Source organism: Myotis daubentonii, chromosome 16, assembly GCF_963259705.1.
Source record: "Myotis daubentonii chromosome 16, mMyoDau2.1, whole genome shotgun sequence".
Lineage (NCBI taxonomy): Eukaryota > Metazoa > Chordata > Mammalia > Chiroptera > Vespertilionidae > Myotis > Myotis daubentonii.
This window is the reverse complement of record NC_081855.1, coordinates 50,755,592-50,777,641: the sequence shown is the minus strand read 5'-3', so window position 1 is coordinate 50,777,641 and position 22,050 is coordinate 50,755,592. Positions and strand designations below refer to the sequence as shown.

Here is a 22,050-nt window from a genome sequence, read left to right as displayed (position 1 = left end):
TTAAAGATATTTCCTCTTAGCTGCCACTCTCCCATTTTGATGTGTTCCCACTACAGAGGACCTATTGCTTAAACATATTACGTAATTAGGCTACATAGATCCTATTTATGGTAAAATCCAAGGATCAGCAAAGACATTTCAAACTCTGATTTATACATAACCCAGCCCTACAAAGAACTGTTATACGGATATAGCAGTAAAATAATTACAAGTTTCACAGGTTTATGCACAGTCACTTCTCAGGAAATAGGTGGTAGAATGAAAAACCAATTTTGCAGGACAGTAAACGGGCAAGACACTGCCTGCCCTTGACCCTGGAGAGCTGGTTTGGACTGGAAGGGCTAACAAAGCCACTTTCTAAGCCACATCTACAGCCTTGAGTTAGACTTACGTCTGTCTCTCTTGAGGAAGAGTTGATCCTTCTGGAAAACAATGTGGACTGCCAAACTCTAGCTATGGGTGGGGAAAACGCAACTCGCAGATCCAAGGTGGAAAAGCCAAAGAAATGGTCTCTATTCACGCAGGTCACATGAAATCAACTTTATAAGAACATCAAGCCCAGCACTTTGCTCGGGGAATAGGCATGGTCTGACACGAGAGGCCATGCATTTCAAAACAAGTTTGGAGGAAACAAAGCCATTGTCTCTGCACCAGAACCGTCTTCCCTAAATAACTCCATGCTGTGACAGCAACTGCCTGGCTGTACACTGGACGCTTCCACCTCTAATTAGAAGGAGATACATCAGCTCATGATCCATCCACAGTTCTCACAGGGGAAATACAGCCAACCAACCAAATCAAAAAGGGCAGTCCCTTCAGGTAGGACCTGAGCCGGGTCCTGCTCCCCACTGCCCCCGCCACACAACACGGCCACCTTCCTGGTTGTCTGCTGGTATTCTTTCCAGCGACTGGAGGAGCGGCTAACTATGAGTGCTTTTGCATGCAGACGAGTATATATGTGACTCACTCTGTTTCCCCTGACTTGGGATTTTAGTTTACAACCTTCATGTTGCCCAGCTGTAGGGTTTCTAATTATATTTGTTGTAAACCGGAGAGGAGGGGGCTGGATGAGTCAGCCCTGTGGGGAACTGAATGCCCACCCATGGAAGTTTGAGGAAACAATGCAAATGGGAGAGGAACAAAAAATATATATATATATATATAAAGCCCCGAAGAAGGTAGGTGGTCACTGCTCAGTATCAGGACCCAGAAAGTGGGAAAGGCGTTCTGCTTTGGCCCATCTGAAGAGAGAGGTTGGGCGTTGGCTCGGAGCCTCAAACCCAGGAGATGAACTGAAGCCCTGATGTCGGATCCTTGGTGCTGAGCTCTCTGGGTAAGTAAATACAGCGTTACCTCTGATTCCTAACCACTCACACAGCACGCTTACCACGCGCTTCACCACCATGCTCATTAGCTTCCCCACATCCCCTTGACATTTGGCGATCTTTTCATATACTTCAAAGTCTTTTACTATCAAAACAGGACATGCGAAACCTCAGATCATCTCAGTGACTGCTTCCCAGGCCAACAGCCCGTCTTGCCTCTGGTTCTGTTGGTGGCTTTTAATTCAGTGGATAGAGCCCAAGTCTGTGAATGAATTCAATAACCTGACCTGACATCTCTTTATATAAAAAAAAAAAATTCTCAGACATCTTCCAGTTTATTCTCGGGCTGGGGAAATGCAATGGCAGCCAGAGGGCAGAGCGAGGGGAGGAAGGCAGGCTTGGCAGGATGGAAAGTGTGACTCGCCTGTGTGTGTGGGTTTGGAGGCTGTAAAAGGTTAGGGGGGAACCCGGGTCCTTCTATAAGCAGTGCGCTAAGAATAGCAAGGACAGTGACCAGGGGATGAGCAAATTAGGCCCCATGAAATCATTGCCAGGCTGGGTTTCCCAAAAAAGGAGCCAGGTACAGGAAGGAAAGAATTCACCAGTGGCTGCACCTGGAGAAAACATGGAGTTCCAGGAACATGATGCCAGGAGCATTGGGGCAATACAACCACCAATGGTCTCCAGAGCCTAGGAACAACACCTCACCCCTCAGGATGATGGTTTTCTTTTGGGTCAGTCATCCTTAACGCTGCCATTCAATCTAGAACATCCCAGGGGATGTGGAGAACATAATCACCTCACTAGGCAATCACTTACGTTGCCTGGTTATCATTTCTGGTGGTTATCATCTGGGACAGGGGTCGACCACCGGTGGTCCAGGGTCCAAATCTAGCCCACTGCCTGTTTTCCAAATAAAGTTTTATTGGCACACGGCCACGCCCATTTGTTTACATACTGAATATGGCTACTCTCACACTCAAACAACAGAAGTGAGCAGTCCCACAAAGCCAAAAACACTTACTATCTAACCCTTTACAGAAAAAGCTGGCTGGCCCCTGGTGTAGAAGAACAAATCCTACTGAGTCATGTCCCCCAATGGGAGTCTGAGAGAACAAGCAAACGAGATGATAGGAAAGCAAATACACCCACTCAATCCAAGTTAGAAAGAAAAACACTTGAGATTTCTATAAGAGGTACATGTCTGGGTTGGGGCCTTAATTATAGTGTCCTTCACCTGAAAAAGGGATTTCTGTCTTTTCTACCTCTTCACCAACTCCTACCACCTAAACAATGGCCCCTCGGCAAGTGCTTTCCCACCACTGAAGTCAAAGAGCTTGGACTCAGATTTTCCACTTAAAAACCTCAATTCCACAGAAAAGCAAAGAGCCCTTATGGCCTTAAAAGGCAAGTCCAGTTCCAGTCCACAGAGGCTAGCGCCATACAAGCAAAGGGCTGCCCACACAACCTGACAACACTAATATGCAGACCACAGAAGACTACAGCGTTAGAATACACAGGGAAGGTAGAATTCAACACTGGGCGGCCGATGTATGTTAAGTTAGAAATCAGCAGTTTTTTCTTTAGTATTTTCCACTGAAACCTCTGATAAGAGGTCTCTTAGAAGAAGAAGAAAAAAGTTTTGCATTTTAAATAGCCAGAAACATATAGGAAATGTTCTTCTTTTACATGAAAATGCTGACAAACAAGGCAAGCTTCCAATAGGAGTCCTGGCTCCATAGGACCCCACAGGGACCACTCATGTCTGCTGCACTTTATGTGAAATTCATTTCTATTGCTCTGGGGGTTGCATAAGCAAACCAAAAAGGGGAACCCAGGGCAGAAATGGCTGCCAGCTGGCTATTAAAAACCTGATCAGGGCAAATAGTCAACCTGAACATGTAGTATGCTAAGATTTTCTCAAGGATTACTCATCTTTTCCCTCTCAATTGGGGGTCTTAGTTGAATAAAGCTGGGAGAATGCTGAGTCGCAGGGGCTGCCTTTTCTACAAGGGCCATCTACTCAGGAGTTAGAATTTCTTTCTTTCTTTCTTTCTTTCTTTCTTTCTTTCTTTCTTTCTTTCTTTCTTTCTTTCTTTCTTTCTTTCTCTTCCTCTCTCTCTCTCTCTCTCTCTCTCTCTCTCTCTCTCTCTCTCTCTCTCTCTCTCTTCCTCAGGATCCTCAAATAAGTGAGGTCATACAGTATTTATTTTTCTGTCTGACTTATTTCACTTAGCATAATATCCTCAAGCTTCATCCATGGTGTTGCAAAGAGCAGAATTTCCTTCTTTTAAAAAAATATGTTTTTACCAATTTCAGAAAGGGAGAGGGAGAAAGCGATAGAGGCATCAATGATGAGAATCATTGATCAGCTACCTGCTCCCAAATGGGGATTGAACCTGGAACCCAGGCATGTGCCCTGGCCAGGAATCGTACTGTGACCTCCTGAGTCACAGGTTGATACTCAACCACTGAGCCATACCACTGTGCCACAATTTACTTTTTTTTTGACTGAATTAATATTCTAGTGTGTGTGTGTGTGTGTGTGTGTGTGTGTGTGTGTGGATGGGGTATCACAATTTCTTTATTTATCCATCAACAGACACTTAGACTATTTCCATGCCTCGACTATCTATCTATATATATAAAAGCCTAAATGACCGTCTGACCGGCCGACTGGCCAGTATGCACAATGACCACCAGGGGGCAGACGCTCAATGCACAGGCATGGAAACATAGAACAGACTGATGAATCTCAGAGGGAAGTGGGGAGAGGGTAGGAAGAGATTATTCAAAGATCTTATATGCATACTAGAGGCCCAGTGTACGGATTTATGCACCAGTGGGGTCCCTCGGCCTGGCCTGCGGGGATCGGACTGAAACTGGCTCTCCGATATCCCCTGATGGGTCCCAGATTGCGAGAGGGTGCAGGCCTGGCCAAGGGACCCCCCTGGTGCAAAAATCTGTGCACTGGGCCTCTAGTCTATATACAAAAGCCTAAGCAACTGGCCAACCGGCCAACAGTTCGACCATCCAACTGGTAGCTATGACGCACATTGACTACCAGGGGGCAGACACTCAATGCAGGAGCTGCTGAGTGACAGCAACTTTGTAGAATACCCTTTCGCACTCTGGGACCCCTTGAGGGATGTTAGACTGCCGGTTTTGGCCCTATCCCCACAGGCCAGGCCAAGGGACCCCACTGGTGCACAAATCTGTGCACCAGGCCTCTTGTTATAAATAATGCTGCAATAAATATGGGGGTGCAGATACCTCATTGTGACAGTGATTCTATCCCCTTCAAATATACACCCAGAAGTAGAATTGCTAAATGATATGATAGTTCTATTTTAATTTTTTTGAGGGACCTCCACACTGCTTCCCATAGTGGCTGTACCAATTTACATTCTCACCAACAGTGCACAAGGGTTCTCTTTTCTCCACATCCCCGCTAACACTTATCTCTTGTCTTTTTTATAAAAGCCATTCTAACAGTGTGAGATGATATCTCATGTTGGTTTTCGTTTGTAGTTCTCTCATGATTAGTAATAGTGAAAACCTTTTTATGTACTTGTTGGCAAAAATCCACAAGTGGGATCACATCAAACTAAAATGCTTCTGCCTAGCCAAAGAAACCATCAACAAAATGAAAGGGCAATCTACAGAATGGGAGAAAATATTTGCAAACCATGTGTCTGATAAGGGGTTACTATCCTATCCACAATAGATAAAGAATATGTAAAACTAAATAGAAAAAAAAAAGTTTGACTTAAAAATAGGCAAAGGACCCGAATAGACATTTTTCCAAAGAAGATATACAAATGGCCAACAAGCTCCTTTTCCCAAGTTGGAGCCACCTCACCATACCTCTTGCTCAGAGGAACCAGTAACCTGCCCCTCTACACCTGCCCTGATCGGTCTTGATGCTGAGCACTGCTTGAGAGTGGGATGGGATCGGAGCAAGCGAGCATTGTATGCCTGCTGGGTACCTGTGGTCTAGTAAGAAAGGTGTCAATGCAGATTGCATGAACAGAACTCTTCCATCCCCTGCTACAATTAAAACCTTGATAATTGTAACAAATCTGGGGGGGGGGTGTTTAAGAGACATTAGTAAATAGTCTAAATTTTATAATTTTTCAAAAAAAAAAGTGTTCCTCCCACACTCAACATACACTGAGATACGGACTGCCAAGTCTGTCTAGTTGCCTGCCATCTATGTTAAAGAATCCTTTGTAATTAGCTTATAAAAGAAGGTACCACAACTTAAGAGAAGCTATTTTAAAACAACAACTTGGAAGTCTTATTTCCACAGGTCATGCAGATGGTAAACTGTGAATGCTGAAGTCATATAATTCAGATGATTATGTCTCTGTCTTTTCTCCACACAGTAAAAAGCAGAAGGAAAAAAAATGAAGGGATTCTTTCCTCCCTAAACACCCATCAAAAAGAAATTCCTCCAAATAGTCCTAAATATTTTATCAAAAATCAATCAGTCACATAGCATTGACATGTCTTTCAATATTAAAATCCTTTAAATCATGCTTTCCTTCATTTTATATAGTAACTAGAGGCCTGGTGCATGAAAATTTGTGCAATCTTGGAGAGGAGTCCCTCAGCCTGGCCTGTTCCCTCTCACAGTCTGGGACCCCTTGGGGGATGTCCACCTGCTGGCTTAGGCCCACTCCCCGGGGGATTGGGCCTAAGCTGGCAGTCAGACGTCTCTCTAGCAGCCCTGGACCCCTTGGGGGATATCCAATTGTGACTTAGGCCCACTGCCCTAAGCCATAGTCAGACATCCTTAGTACTGCAGAGGAGGCAGGAGAGGCTCCCACCACTGCCACTGTGCTCACCACCCGTGAGCTCGGCTTCTGGCTGAGTGGTGCTCCCCCTGTGGGAGCACACTGACCACCAGGAGACAGCTCCTGCATTAAGCGTCTGCCTCCTGGTGGTGAGTGTACATCATAGTGACCGGTCATTCCACCATTAGGGTCAATTTGCATATTACCCTTTTATTATATAGGATATATGACTCTTCCTGTCTTTACTATTTGAAAATATAAATTTTATAGACATATTTGGCCTAGATGCTATTGTTTATCAGCATGGAAAGTTTGCTAAAGCTGTTAACATGGCCCATGTTATACTACAAGAGGATTTAGGACAAATGAAGGGCTCAATGGTGGTTTTTTTTCCCTTCAGTTTTATTCCAGTTATCAATATCTCAACGAGTCAGTCAGCTCTTCCACTATGGTTGTTCGATTGTGATTTAGGTATCAGGTACTTTATTGCTACTCACTGTTAGTTTGGACATGTTTATGACGCTAACAGTACTCACCATAAGCTCTGGATATGTTGGCCGTTCTTTGGAATTCTTCTTCAAGCTTAAAGGAAAAAAAATTAATCACATTAAAATCTAGAAATCATCTGCATTTTCACTAGCCTAGGATTTCAGAACTTGTAGAGCACTAAACACAACCCACTTTAAAAACATACTGAAAACAAAGATCTATCTTGACTTTCCTCTTCTATTATATTTACAAGTTATATCTTAAATCACTCCGTGTGTACCTTACGGGAAAGAACAGGTGTGTGAGTGCGTGTGCGTCTGTGTGTTTACTTTCCTTTGGTACTTTACCAATGATGTATAAACTAGCTTTTCTGATCTAAAGCCATTCTATTTCAACATACACATCTACTTTCTTTCAAAACAATTTGTACTCCACCCCCACTGGCAAAGAACTTGGCAGGTGTTCCTTATATTACATCTGTTATCTCTTCCCTGTCTTCAATACCTTGTTCTCCTTGCTCCCAATCCCCTGAACATATAATTTGCTTTTATACATTCTTAGCCAAACCTGCCCAAGACAGAAGCAATACTCCCAATAAAATGTCTAAGGCAGTGGTTCTCAACTTTCCTAATGCCGTGACCCTTTAATACAGTTCCTCATGTTGTGGTGACCCCAACCATAAAATTATTTTCGTTGCTACTTCATAACTATAATTTTGCTACTGTTAGGAATCGTCATGTAAATATCTGATCTGCAGGATGTATTTTCATTGTTACAAATTGAACATAATTAAAACATAGTGATTCATCACAAAAACAATATGTAATTATATATGTGTTTTCCGATGGTCTTAGGCGACCCCTGTGAAAGGGTCATTCGACCCCCAAAGGGGTCGTGACCCACAGGTTGAGAACCGCTGGTCTAAGGTAACGGTGTTTGTTTCCAACCTCTTTGCATGCCCTGAAAGAGAAAGTCACGGCTAGTGACTTAGCAATTTCTCTTCTTACAATACTTTGTGGTCATGCGCTCCTATCACTTAGCTGATACAGACACAGACATTTTAATAACATTGGATAAAATTGCCATCCGAAGAGACCTACCCCTGAATCCATCCCCAGCCTTACAATGGGAAAAAAAAAATAAAAGAAGTGGTTTATTTGGAGTTGGAATCCCAGGTTACAGAATGGAGAAAAGGATGATTTCGAAAACTGATTTGCCAGGCAACCTACACACTGCCCTTGCCCGTTTGGCCACAAAATCGTACACGGATGGAGAGGAACGTGGCCTGGTGCTGGAGGCGGCTGGGACCTGTGTTCATGGATCACTCTGAGCACATGAGACCCAGGATGAGCGCTGCTCCAGACACGGAGCCCAACAATGAGGAGGGGATGGGAGCAGGTACAGAGCCATAGGAGAGCGGAGTAGTTGAGACGCTTTGAGAAACTGTGGCTTAAAACAAAACGAAATGAAGGAAAAGAGGAAGCTTTTGAACTGAGAGAACTTAAAGCAGCCTACCAGTTTATTCCGGGCCATGCTGTGGGTAGAAGCCAGGGAACCTGGGACAGGGTACAGGTAGATGTGAGGAGAGAAGTTTCAGTCTGGAACTGAGGGCTGGTCTAGGACCTAGAGACCCCAGTGACCAGACCACCTATGAGAGAAAGTTTCATCTCAACGGAGGATACAGGTAAGAGGGGATTAGAAAGAGGAATTATCAACCGCGGAGGTGGGCTGACATGGGAAGTTGTGCTTGGATGGGATGAATGAGGCCTTGTCACCCCCACTCACGCCTCTGCGTGTCCCTGTCTCCTGAGATTCCACAACGGCAGAGATCCATTTGGTAATGAACTTACCATCTCTTTTCTTTTCGGGTAGAAGAACTTAAAACTTCCGTTTTTTAAGGGGAGGTAATTTTAAGTCAGGAAGAGTGTAAGAAAATTTCTCCAGTATTTTTTTTTAATCTGTGTAAAGAAAATGTGGGCAACTCTCCCAAGTGGATCCGTCGTAATGGGTTAAGGACTCCTGAAATCTCAGAGATTGCCCGTCAGCAGGCTAGGTCTCAACTTACAGCCACTAATCAGGAAGCTCAAAATCTACCGTGAGCACCACGGCAGCGTTGACAGAAAGTATGTACACAGCAAACCAGGGCTGTTTATTGCATTAATGTAGCCGACAGAACCCACTCTACCTTCCAAATTGAGAACAGGTCAAAACCTGTCCTCGGAATCGCACAATCCTCAGCGTCAGGTTAGGGGGAAAGGCGCTTCCGTGTTCAATAGGAAGTGCTTGGAATTCAGTATAAAATAACAACGGCGGAGCTCAAAGCGACACTGATTTCTTTTGGATCTGAGTCAAGACATTTGAATTTTCAAGTGGCTTGTCATTTTCAAGCATGCAATTAGCTCGCAGCCCTAATTCCTCGTCCAAATGCCACAGCACACACTCCTGACCGTGGCCAACACTGAAAGGCAGCTTCATGCTCTCTTGAGGATCGCTAGGCTTGAGTTTGTGCTGACCAGAGGATTTCTGTCTGCTTGAATCTGCCCTGCCCTGCCCCCCCCCGCCCCCCCTCCATCGTTTCCAAGAAGGCTAAGCAGTACATCCACAAAATAAACACACACACTGCCTTTCAAGCCATACATATGTCATCAGCTAAATACACAGCCAGTGCCTCTTTTACTGTCCTTCCTGAACAAGTTGGGAACTATATTTGCTTGTCTCTGTTTTATACTAGTTCCTCTGAGTCAGACAGTGTCAATGTCCGAGTGGGCCTCCAACACACGCCAACGTGCCCCTAGGCGGGTCAGCTGGCCAGAGCCTCTTCCACCGGCCTGAAGGGAGAGCAGAACCGAAGGCAAGCTGCTCTGGCGTTCTGGGGGGGCGGGGGGTGTCTCCAGTGACCTCCATCAGTCCCCGAGCCTGGAGACTATAGGAAGGGGCTGCGGTGAACTATGTGAGCCTGCGAGGATCCCGTTGCCTGGAGAGACCCATTTGTTTAGCCTTCTGCTGGGCTAGACCGCATGGCTTCTCTATCAGACTTCTCTGGGATGAAACCCCCAACGAGGCATCCATGGTCGGCATGACTCACACCAGGAACCCTTTAAAACCCCTGTGATAGGAAAGCCCCATGTGGGGGGGGGGGGGTGGCGGGGAAGGAGAAGACAACCCCATTCAGTAGTCCCTATTTCACAGTAAGTGCACCAAGGAAGGGTTGGACGTTTATTGTGGTTTTTTTCCTTCAAGTTCACGAGGAATAAATGCCGTAACGTTTTCTTTCCTCCACACCTTCCCTCAAGATTATGTTTCTCTGGTGTTATTGCAAAAGAAATCAAGCAGCTGGATCTCTGGGCTCTAGAGCTAACTCGCCTGCGAGTGCTTCCTACTCCGCCCCACACACCACACGAACTGACACCCACATACTCAATCTGAGGACAGTGGCTTCCAAGTGGATCCCCTGGATGAAGCTGTATGGAACGGAGCACCACTATGATGTCATCGAATGCTTAGGGAGGACGCCTCTCACGAGAGCTCACGAATCCTCTGATGGAGAACTAGGCTGTGAGCAATATACCCCTTTTCTTCTAGGTCAATGGTTAGTCCAGAGACAGATGTTGGCGCCAAAAGCATAAATATATCCATCTCGAAATTGGATATTAAATCCTTCACTTTCCAAATGTGGAGTCCCCGTCCTCACTTACAATAAAGAGTTGGGGCTTTTTGAGATGTGTTGAAGAATCAAGGCCTAGGTCATAAAAAATATTAAAAAATCCATGGCGATCACTCCAAAAAGGGTCCTTTCATGAAGATGTGTCTCAAAAACACAGTTTTCTATGTAAGAAAATGGGGAACCCACCATAAAAGGGAGCTGCCCTCAGAGGTTGTGTCCTTCTCTCCATCATGGAAAAGAAGAGGTGCCCTTAGGTTATGATAATTTTCTCACTCTTTCCACCCGGCTCCAGATCAAACTTAGAACTCTCAGTGCTAACACAAGTGAAACAATTAGACTGCCATGAGGGGAGGTAGGCATTTGTGTGCTAATACATACAAAAAAATTAAAATGCTTCCACAAAGATCTGAGCCATTCGTAAAATCTTTCTGCCAAAATACAGACAGACAATGGCAGGCCACCCTCAGACCTCAAGGGTGGCATGGGGCTAGAGCTAACCAAAAGTCCAAGAGGCCTCAGTTTCACCAGCTACAGGCAGTTGCTTTGTCTCAGGATGTTTCCCAATAAAAGCTGTATTCAGAACGCTTCCTCCAAAGAACATGGAGGCCGAGGGGCATGAAGACGCTGTACCCTCCCCAGCCCCTTCCTCAGCAGCAAGTGGCCAGCACTGATCCTCTCCAAGACCCCTTCTCTGATGTCCCCCGCCCCCCAATTCTTCCCTGCTTCTGCAGGATGCCCAGATAAGCTCACTTGGCTCCATTCTGTGCTTCCCTTTCGCATCCCTTCCCAGCATCCCTCACAAAGATCATTAGCATCCAAGTACATTAGGCACCATGGTCCCTATGCAAACAGAAACCATGAGATTTTTCTGGAGAAAACCGCTCCCTCTCCTACTTTCCTCCATTCCGCTGGCAATGTTGATGCAAAGTTTACAGCATCCGTATGGCTCCTTTTATCGTTCCACTCCAACCATCTTTGCATTCCCTTCTCAGACCCCTAATGCTGTCTGTCATACCACCGGGGCATGTAGAGCCAGATAGCAAGTATTCTGTAGGAGACAGCCTACCAAACGCTGGAAGGGCTTTCAAGACTTCTAGGTACCTGAGTAACACTCTGAAACTAGCCACTGCCTTCTCATCCAAGGTAATCCTTTGCGTCTTACCTCCTGCCCACCCCTGAATCTCCAATGGGTCCCACCATCTTTCTCTTTGTGTCCTAATCAACATCCAATTGCTTAGCCCTCTCGTAACAGAGTTTTTCCCTTTTATGCCATGAGGCACGAGGTTTCTCCTGCTTGGAATACCCTTCCCTCCCCTCCTTGCCTTTCACTTGGACATCCCGTCATGTGGTGTCAGCTCAAGATTTACCTCCTCCAGAAACGCCACCCCAACGCCTTTTCTCTGAGCTCCCCAAATACTCTAGAAATATCTCCACCCCTGGGCCTGCCACAGCCTGAGCTCAGTGAGGACAGGGGCTGGATGGAGGCATCTCTGTTGCTCCAGCTCCGAGGGCTCACTCCACAAACGCGCTGGAATGAATGCATGCGTGATGGACTAGACCCGATGGAGGAACGTCTCAGAACGCCTGCTCTTCCTGCGCCCGGGCACCCGGGAGACGGGTTTTCTTACCACTGCGAGGTAAAGTCGACAAACTCTTCGGAGAACTTGTCTGCGGGCAGCTGTGGTGACGGCTCCTCCACCACCTGTTTGAGCTGCTGGAAAGGAGTTCCCCATGAATCGTAGGGAAACCGAAGGATGGCCAACTCAATCTGGGGGGGAGAGAAGAAAAGGAGATGACGCTGAAATCGGGGTCCCCTACGGAATCCGCTGTGTCTTCCCCCAGGAGAACCAGGGGGGAGAAACCATGGGGAAGTTCAAGTACAATTTTAGGAGAAAAGAAACTAATCATAAGTTCTCTAGCAAATTCCCCCCCCCCGCCCCACCCCCACCGATTTCCTAGTGTGAGGGATGGTCAAATATAATCTTCCTAAGCCTGTTTAAAACCGGGTCCTCCCCCTAACCCACAGTGGCCCTTTAACGTGACAGGCCGCAGTCTTACACTTCGCGATTTAAAGCAACCGGGTTTTCCACCTTTCAGTCCGAAAAATGATTCTCAGCCCTAAGACTTTTAGAGCTGTGTACATCTGCTGCCACCTGCAGGTCCCTCCCGGGAACGAAATAAAAACAACGGAGGACCCAAGGACTGATCTTTTTTTGGACTTGAATAAAGGCGGCTTTGCTGTCATAGATCACATGTTTGCTGGGCAGGGACGTGAAGTCACTCGCGGATTAAACAGCTGCTGCGCCTGGGAAGGAGCCAGGAGAGCCGAGCCGTGGAGAACTCAGACACTGGCCGTACAGTGAGCATCACTAAAGTCAGTCACCAGGCACTGATTGGAGAACTTCAGGGCTGAGCCTCCGAAATCACACTATTTTATCATGTCTTTTCGCTGCACCTGACCTCGGCAGCCAAGACGTCTATCGTAGCCAGATTCGGAGATGCACACGTCCTGGATGACACAGCTCTTACAGGGTCCGCACGCACTGTCACTTTTTTGAGTGGCTTAAGCTTCCCTGACCCTTGGTGAGAATAATTTAATTTTAAGAAAACTACTGGGAGCTGTTGTTGGACCCTCTCGTTTTACAGATGAGAACAGTTAGACAGTCCATCACCTACGCAAGGGCAGAAGGCTCCTGAGAGGTGGAATAGAGAGCACAACAGGGTCGGCCCAATCCCAGCTCTGCATTTCTCCTGCACCTACTGCAAGCCACTGCCACTCAGAACCCCCTGCCCTCTCAGGCACAAAGGATGCCCAAGACCAACACAGAGGGCGTCTGCCCAGAACCTCATCGCCCACGATGGTTATCATGCGCTACCATGGTGATGCCCAGGCTCCAAATGTCAGACTTCACACTGTAGCCCTTCTGGTTGAGCTCCGGGTTTATCCTTTCCGGCTGGAGAGGAGACAGAAAAGACAGAGGTGACATTCTTAGCTCAATCAAGTCTCTGGGGGTGAGGGCAGCACCCGCTGCCAAGTGAGTTGTCTGAAGCTGTCAACGCTGCCTCCCAGGCCAAGCAGGCTCACCAGCGACAATAAATATCAATGCCGCCACAGCTCCTGCCCTCATTCTACATTAGTCTTCTTCTTGGAGACAAGAATAAATTGCAGTCCCCTCACAATTCAAAACTGGTTTTCATTTTCCTTCAGAAGAAACGGGATATCAAACTGCTTTGCCAGCCTAGACTGTTCCTTGTTAAAAACACCAACAGTCCAGCCCAGCCGGTGTGGCACAGTGACTGAGCTTGGAGAGATGAACCAGAAGGTCACAGTTCGATTCCCGATCAGGGCCCTTGCCTGGGTTGCGGGCTCGATCCCAGTGGGGGGCGTGCAGGAAGAAGCCCATCACTGATTCTCTCTCATCACTGATGTTTCTCTCTCTCTCCCTCTCCCTTCCTCTCTGAAATAAATAAAATATATATTTTTCAAAAAAAAGAAAGGAAAAACCTAAAAACAAAAACAAAAAAACTCACAGAAAACACCAACAGTCTAACAGTCCAGAACTCAGTGAGAAAAAATTAGTAAGAGTCCCTGGGCTACTGTCTGGTGTTAAACTGACACACTTGTAGTGAAACAGGGACAAGAGGTTTTCAAATTCCAAACACAAGGTCCATTTCAACACTGAACACAGTCGGAGTCCTGTAAGTTAAAGGGGACCCCCAGGTCTCTGCTGAGGGCAGTGAATCCTCACAGCTATGAGTTTCTCCCAGACTAACCTGAATGATTCACTTAGGTCATTTAAATTCTTTTTACTTTTTTGTTTTTAACAAACAAGGAGACACGCCCTTGCGACTCAGGGTGGGAAAATGTGTGGGCTGCATGCATTGTTTACATGTTTTTCAAACAATATATCTTTTTATTTGTTTGTTTTTGTTTCAAACAATATACCTTTTGCTTGATTTAAAAATATATATCTATCTATCTATAGATGAAGCAAGTGACTGAGGATTTCAGACAGGAAATGTTTAAGAAAAAAAAGAAGATGCAGAATATTTCTTGGGTCTTAGTTACATTTCCATTTCCCCTCGTGTAGCCATCCAATTCCCATTTCCTGGCGCGGTTTGCATTCTGACGCCACCCCCAGCCCTGGACTTACAGCCATGTACGGTTTGCATCCAGCATCGATAGTTTTAGCCACCGAGTCCACAAGGTAGCCACTGATGCCAAAGTCGCACATCTTCACTTGGCCCAGAGCATTGATGAGCACGTTGGAAGGCTTGACGTCTGAAAGCAAGAACAAGGAGAGGCGTCATCCCAGCCTGCTCTGAGGATGCATCGCCCCCACCTACCACCAGAGGGCCTGAAATCTCCATTTCTCCTCAGCTTCCTTTGCCCATGGCCAACACAAGAGTAAATGCCACCCCTGACTCACTGACATACTTCTTATTACTTTCAACCTGATTTCTATTTCATGGGTTGTCTTTCTTATAGGACTGTGTGAAGCCACCAATGGAAAAGAACTGTTTCATAAAAAAAAAAATGAAGGAAAGGAAGGAAGGAAGGAAGGAAGGAAGGAAGGAAGGAAGGAAGGAAGGAAAGGGAAGGGAAGGGAAGGAAGGGAAGGAAGGAAGGAAGGGAAGGGAAGGAAGGAAGGAAGGGAAGGGAAGGAAAGCCTAGACAGCATGGCTCAATGGTTGAGCATTGACCTATAAACCAGGAGGTCATAGTTCGATTCCCAGTCAGGGCCCATGCAGGAGGCAGCCAAACAATGATTCTCTCTCATCACTGATGTTTCTATCTCTCTTTCTCTCCCTTCCTCTCTGAAATCAATAAAAATATATGTATTTTTAAAAGGAATTGTTTCTTCTATTTTATCATCTTTATTCTTCCCAACCCCCATCATATAGTAAGAATTTGACAAATTATCACTGAATCAAACGCCCAATTCCATGGGCATAGTCTGAATTATTCGATCTGAATAAATCCTAGAGACCAGCTGGACACCGTTGTAATGAACAACACTATACAGTACACTTAAAACTCTCTTATGACGGGAGATCTCACGTGAAGTGTTCTTATGACAATGACAAAATTTTTAAAAGCCCAGTTTCGCATGATCTACTGCACAGTTAGTGCAGGAATAATAGCCCATGGAATGAAGGGCACACTGACGTAACAATATACCAAATACAATAAACCCAACCAGTGTTGGTTGAAGCACCTTTAGGAAGTGTGTCAGAGGTCATGGAGTGGAACTCATCATGAACTCAGATATTCCTGAGTCCACAAGGCAGGTCACAGAATATACATGTGAATGGAGGAGTATTGCTGAATCCTTAAGTTGGGAAAGATATGGCACCTGCCCAAGTAGATGAACCGCTGTTATCTCTGGATAATGGAATTAAAAATTATAGTGCATTGTTCCCCTGGGACACTATTCACAAAGTCCATGTAATCAGGAAAAAAAAAGTTATTCTAAAAACTTTTACAATTATGCTTTATAATTCCCCCTTCAATGGAATGGCAGGCATGCATTTCATTTCCTTATTGTTTAATTGTATATACATTCTTTCATATGATGAAATATTTCATCATTTTAAAATAAACCGTTATCAATTGGGTTCACATTTGTTGATAATCCACATTTTTCTTCCTATCTGGACTCTGTCCCACTTCTTCTCCTCCTCTTCCTCCTTCCGATTTTTCCAATTTTTAAGAATAACAATGGCAATAGGCATCCTTTGGAGGCATTTCACATTATTTTCTGGCTCAGAGAACATAAAAATTACCAAATTCAATACCTTATTAGCTATCAATACTTTCCATTAATTTTTCCAAAAACCTGGTTGAACAAATCATGTCCTTGTTTATATTCTACCTATACTAATTCCCTACTTGGTACTTGCATATTTCTCACGTGCTTTCATGGGTTTGTTGTATATCTGCTTATTTCCCTATCAAGAATTCCTATGTAGAACATTAATAAGAATAGATTTTCTTCTCAGATACCTCTCAGGGCATCTATTACAGGGCTGTAAAAATATAGTGCTGCATACTGCTGGTGAAATGAGTATTAGAGAGAAGTGGGTAGATATGTGGATTGAGGAAAGATGGAAGAATGGATATATGGGTGGGTGGATGGATAAAGAAATAACGAAAAACAGGAAGGAAAAGGGGAAGGAGGGAAAGAAAGAAGAGACACATCTACCACTGTTCTCATTTTATCCTGCCTCCTGGAGTCTGAAAAGGCTATGCTTTATTTTTTTTATTTTTTTTAAATATATTTTATTGATTTTTTACAGAGAGGAAGGGAGAGAGATAGAGAGTTAGAAACATCGATGAGAGAGAAACATCGATCAGCTGCCTCCTGCACATCTCCTACTGGGGATATGCCTGCAACCCAGGTACATGCCCTTGACCGGAATCGAACCTGGGACCTTTCAGTCCGCAGGCCGACGCTCTATCCACTGAGCCAAACCGGTTTTCGGCAGAAAAGGCTATGCTTTAGACCACACCTTTTCACTCCTGAATGTGCACAGAAATTACCATCTGATTAAAACGTAGTCAGTTCGTCTTGTGACCCACGGTTCTACTTTCTATCAAGCTCCCAGGTGACGGCCAGGCTGAATGAATGTTTACCCTATTCTCTGGAACTGTCCATCGGGTGGTCCCACAGCTCTGCTTGGTAACAGGTATTTTATATTTGACTAAGGTGTAATGTACAGCCCATGCCTTCTGATGCCCTTGGATAAGATAAAGAACAGCCACTTGTAGGGTTTGCGACCCAGTCCCAAGGAAAAACCCTGCAATGCTCTTGCCTGACTCAATCCCACTCCCATCCATTGAGGCGGAGAACTCAAGTCAAAGACCCAAACTCTAGGAGAGGAACAGCCAGGGCAGCCCCAGGATGCTTACCTCGATGGATGACAGAGAGCTTACTGTGTAAATGCTCTAAAGCTTTAACAATCTGCAAGAGAAACACAGGATAGAGTGATGTCCCCCATCCCTGGAAAGAAATCGAATGATAAGCATATCCAGGTTGATTATCCCTGACTTAAGGTCACGAGGTGAAGTATTTTCTCAGAGAGTGGTGGTCCTTTCCAGAAAAATGCACAGGAAGTTACACGAACTAGACTCTACCCACGAGAGAGGACTCTATCCTATAGCAGAGTGTATGTCTCACTCCTGTAACTTGGTTTTCATTTGGTCTCCAGCATTTTTTTCTCTCTCTACCCTCCTTAACCTCAATAGCTTTTAAGGGCAAACACCTTCCTTCCATTTCATTTTTTTTCTGCTTCCTTCTATGCTTATGAGTCCTATGAAAATGTGTAATAATCTACAAATAAAAATTAAATGATGTCAGAATATAGACACCAGGAATGCAGACATAGCAGATGAAGGCACAACTGAGAGGCACTTGAACTGAGAGTTTACCACACTGAGCCAGAGGTCAGATTTGCTGCAGTGCTCAGAGAGAAAAGCATTCATCTCTCCATCCTCAGGTACACTCTTGCATTCAACATGTACTGGATGGCTCTACGGTAGCATGTCCTCATACTGGGGACACAAAGACACAGGAGGCCTAGACATCTCATGCTCGCTTTGTAGGATCCATTGTGTACTCACAGAAACTGCTATTTTCCCTAAGATGTCCTCTGGAATGGTTTGGCCTTTATCAATCACTTGTTTGTAGAATTTATCTAGTGACGTATCCATGAGCTCCATGCAGATCCAAACATCACCCTAGAGAACAATGGGTTCAGAGATGGTTAGAGAGGATGGAAATGGGAAAAAGAGAGAACAGTGCACACCTGTCAGGAAGAACTACTTCTTGCCTGAGTTTTCAAAGGAAATGGACAGTTTCTCTTCAAAATCTCAGGAATTCATTGAACAAGCAAGATGATCTCCAAAGAGCAAACTAGCAGACAGCCAAGCAGAACTGGCATGTGATCACCTACGCCTTAGTGTAAACTAGCATCAAAATACTCAGAGAGACAAGCAGCAGAATGCCCCAAAGCCAAGCCTTTACTGGGACTGCCCCTAGGAGTTAGGTCTAGAAGCCTGTTCCATGGCTGACCTCCCGTGTGGAGCACTGGCCATAGTCAATCAAAAGGCTGGTTTGAACAGTGAGGTTGAAGCATTGTAAACACAGAGGTAGAGCAAAGAGAGAAATATAAGTCTATATGGTACAAAAGCAGGCTACATAAAACGTAGCAAGGAGCCAAAGGGCCAGAACATTTCAGACCTTTTTAAATATTTATTTAATTTATTGTTTTATTTGAGAGAGAAGGGAAGAGAGAGAAAGAGAGAGAGAGAGATTTGTTCCATTTATTTATGCATTCATTGGTTGATTCTTATATGTGCCCTGAACAGGGATCTAACCCGCAACCTTGACATATCAGATGACACTCTAATCAACTGAGCTACCCGGCCAGGGCAGAATATTTCATATTTTAAGGGCTCTATCCAAATCGATCGACAATTGAAATAGACAGTTGTGCCAAAAGACAAAGCAAAACAGAGAGGAGAAAGAGCCACAGCGTCTTGAACAGGGCTCCACACATCTGAAAATACCATCATCTCCGCCAACTTTGCACCGGGGCATGGTGCTATGGATGCAAAGCCCAAGACTCTAGGAGAACTGTCCATCCAGAAAGAGGACCACGATGGTGCACGGCATTTATGTGGTCAGAGGCACTTCTTTGTGAGTGACTGTTCCCCTCAACTTTGAACTGAAGGGTCACTTACCTCCCGGAAGAGCGCGCCGTAAAAGGTGACCGTAAAGGGACAGTCCACCGTCCTCATGGAGACATCCAGGTCCATCAGTAGCCTTTTCTGCTCCTGGCTGTTCACGGTGGCCCGGATCCGCTGAGTGGGAATGCATGGTAAAATGCAGGGTTACTGCTCTGAGGATGAAGCAGGGACCTTAAAAGAGTCCCTTCCTGAAACTAGTACACAAAGCCACGGCACAACTTCTAGCAACAACCCTTCGAACAGCCACCCTAAGTGATTGGCTATTTGTAACAAAAGAAAAATAAGGAAGATTGTTATTCATTTGATTTCCCGAATAACCTCTGGTTCAAAAAATACCAACCCAAAAAACTGATAATATATTTTGGAAAATCTGCAGATGTTTGGAAATGTATTTCCAAATTACAAAAACAGTCTGGTTTATTGTATTATGTCTGTTCAGTGCAAAGAGGCCACAATAGGAATGACTCCGGCTGAATCGGAGTCCAATAAAGGCCAAAAGCCCCACTTTGGAAACAAGTAAGAATCCTTGGACTCGGCAGCAGCTATAAGAGAACTGATACAGCTGTGGGAAATAGAAGGGACCGAACAGAAACGGAGAAATCCTTCGTTCACATCCCGGTGCTTGTGGGAGAAGAGGAACCTCGCACATCAGCAAACAGGGCCTTACAGAAATACGATTACTTCACTAAATCACAGGAACAATACTTCACGAGGCATTCGCATTTTCTGCCTACTTAGCAAAGAGTCTGCAGAAGAACAAGCTGAAAAATCTACAAGGTAAGGAAAAGGTATCTCCATTCTCCAAAAACAAAGGGATCCAAGTCATCTGACCACCCACACTCCTCACGATGGCCCAAATCTATTAGTTCATCTAGAGATGGCGATTCGCCAAGGTCCTCCCAGCATCCACTCAAGAAATATGCAATGATTATACATTTCTTTTTATAGGGCAGAAACTATGCAAATTCACTCAAGATGTATTTTACCCTCCCTTTCTTCCACAAGTGGAGACAATTTTCCTCCCTCAGTTCTGGTTTCCTGGTTTTTAGGGACGCTTCTTTAAAAGAAATAGCATGTAGAGTAAAAGAGACTTTTGAGACATAACAACCAAATGCAATATGTGAACATTTGTTTGGATTCTATTTAGAAGAACCAACAGTGGGACAAAAAAAAACCAAAACAAAACAAAAAGACAACTTCAAGACAATCAAGGTAATCTTAATTTAGAGCTGGTAATAGGTGCCGGGGTCCAACCCCAGCAGGTCCAGGGGTCCCCAAAGGTGTGGACGGAGTCGGCGAAGAAGGAATGACACGGAGACAGCGTTCAGTTGATCAGCAGCCTAGCCAGGATCTCCAGCCAAGTTCTGGTCTTGATCTCCAGAGAGGCTCTGCTTCGGATCTCCAGCCAGGTTCAGTAGCCAGGTTCTAGTCAGGCTCTCCTGCCAATCTCCGCAGTCAGGTTCAGTCTAGGATCCCCTGCCATGCTCTCTCGCCAGGCTTTGCCTCCAAGCTCCGAGGCCAGTCCCTGTCCAGGATCCTCCGGCATGCTCTCGCCAGCAAAGTTCTTCTGTCCCTAGAGAACGTTCTGTGTAGGTTCTGTGCCTAGGCTCTGTCTCTCTTGGTCCTGTCTTCCAAGCCCTGTGTCTGAAGTTCTGTCTTATAAGTTCTGTGTTCTGAGCTCTGTCTTCATGAGTTCTGTCTTCTTGATTCTGTTCTAAGTTCTGAGTGTTTCTGTCTTGTTACAACTGTATTTATACCAGTTGATTCAATCCTATCAATCTCTATTACAAAGGTTAGGGCGTTTCTTATCTCCATTCCAGGGAGAAAAGATTATGTAGTTTAAGCATGATTGTTCGTAGTTAAAGGGATTAATTACCCGCCTGGCACTTAGTTGAGGGGTTTTATTCCCTCCCTAACTTCAGGGGAAAATCCCTACTTGGGGATTCAACCTTTCTCGGAGAGGTGACCTTGGTTAAAACACAGCGCCAAGAAGGTGAGCAAACATATTAAGAACCGTATGCCATATATGCCAGGTCCCTTGAAACAGCAAGGATGGACCGGCTCCCGGCAAATAGGTGATATTAAGGAAGTATTTTCTACACATTTGGAGGGCGATCTGTTCCCTACAAGTAATATTTTCTGCTCCACCCTTTAAAGATTGTTTTGCTTCTATGAAGAAAGCTGATTTGCACTGGGGATGGACAAATGTACACACCGCAGACAGAAAACGTTTGGGGAACGTCAACTCTACCTTCACTGCCATGATCTGCCCGCTGGGCACATGTCTCATCTTCTCCACCACTCCGTACGCACCTCGGCCCAGCTCCATGATAGGCTCCAGGTCATCTGCCTTCACCTCAAAGTTCTGCAGGAGAGAAAAAGAATGCAATAAGACAGAGAAAAATAAACTTAACAGTAGACTACCTTGTCCTCTCTCTGGTTTCTCCCAGCATTCTAAGGGTTATTTCTGGTCCAGAAGCTTTTTCAAGCAGCCACTGAAAGTAAGAAGCATTGGGAGATGTTTAGACTCCCAAAGCATGTCACTTGCCTGTCACAGGTGATATAGAGATCCAACTCTAATTTAGCTTCCAAATTGCTCCGTTTAAGCTGTTTACACTGGGATTTAGACAGTCATACCTCCTTAAATACATGTGTATGTGCTGACTGATGGCAACTAGGTCTGTGCTTGGACTTTGAGAAATACTCCCTCCCCACAGAGAATCATCAACTCTCTTTAATTGCCTTCCATCAGGACCACAACAGCCTGATTTCAACTCGACATTCAAAAATATCAAGCCCAGCCAGCATGGCTCAGTGGTTGAGCAGTGACCTATGAACCAGGAGGTCGTGGTACGATTCCCAGTCAGGGCACATGCCTGGGTTGTGGGCTCAATCCCCAGTGTGGGGTGTGCAGAAGGCAGCCAATCAATGATTCTCTCTCGTCATTGATGTTTCTATCTTTCCCTCTCCCTTCCTCTCTGAAATCAATAAAAATATATTTAAATATACATCTATTTAAAT

At 45.1% G+C, this 22,050-nt stretch overlaps 1 protein-coding gene across 6 annotated transcripts in view; it reads right to left on the bottom strand.

Moving 5' to 3' along the window:
- MAP2K6 (mitogen-activated protein kinase kinase 6) overlaps positions 1-22,050 on the bottom strand; it is a 118,166-nt gene that overhangs the window by 1,055 nt on the left and 95,061 nt on the right. For all 6 annotated transcript variants that reach the window (XM_059671033.1, XM_059671035.1, XM_059671034.1 and 3 more), the window contains 8 exons: positions 21,281-21,394; positions 19,024-19,143; positions 17,902-18,018; positions 17,191-17,242; positions 14,432-14,559; positions 13,154-13,231; positions 11,906-12,045; positions 6,661-6,706 (listed from right to left, as the gene is read on the bottom strand). In XM_059671033.1, the coding sequence (XP_059527016.1) occupies positions 6,661-6,706; positions 11,906-12,045; positions 13,154-13,231; positions 14,432-14,559; positions 17,191-17,242; positions 17,902-18,018; positions 19,024-19,143; positions 21,281-21,394 (795 nt within the window). The remainder of the gene's footprint in view (positions 1-6,660; positions 6,707-11,905; positions 12,046-13,153; positions 13,232-14,431; positions 14,560-17,190; positions 17,243-17,901; positions 18,019-19,023; positions 19,144-21,280; positions 21,395-22,050) is intronic.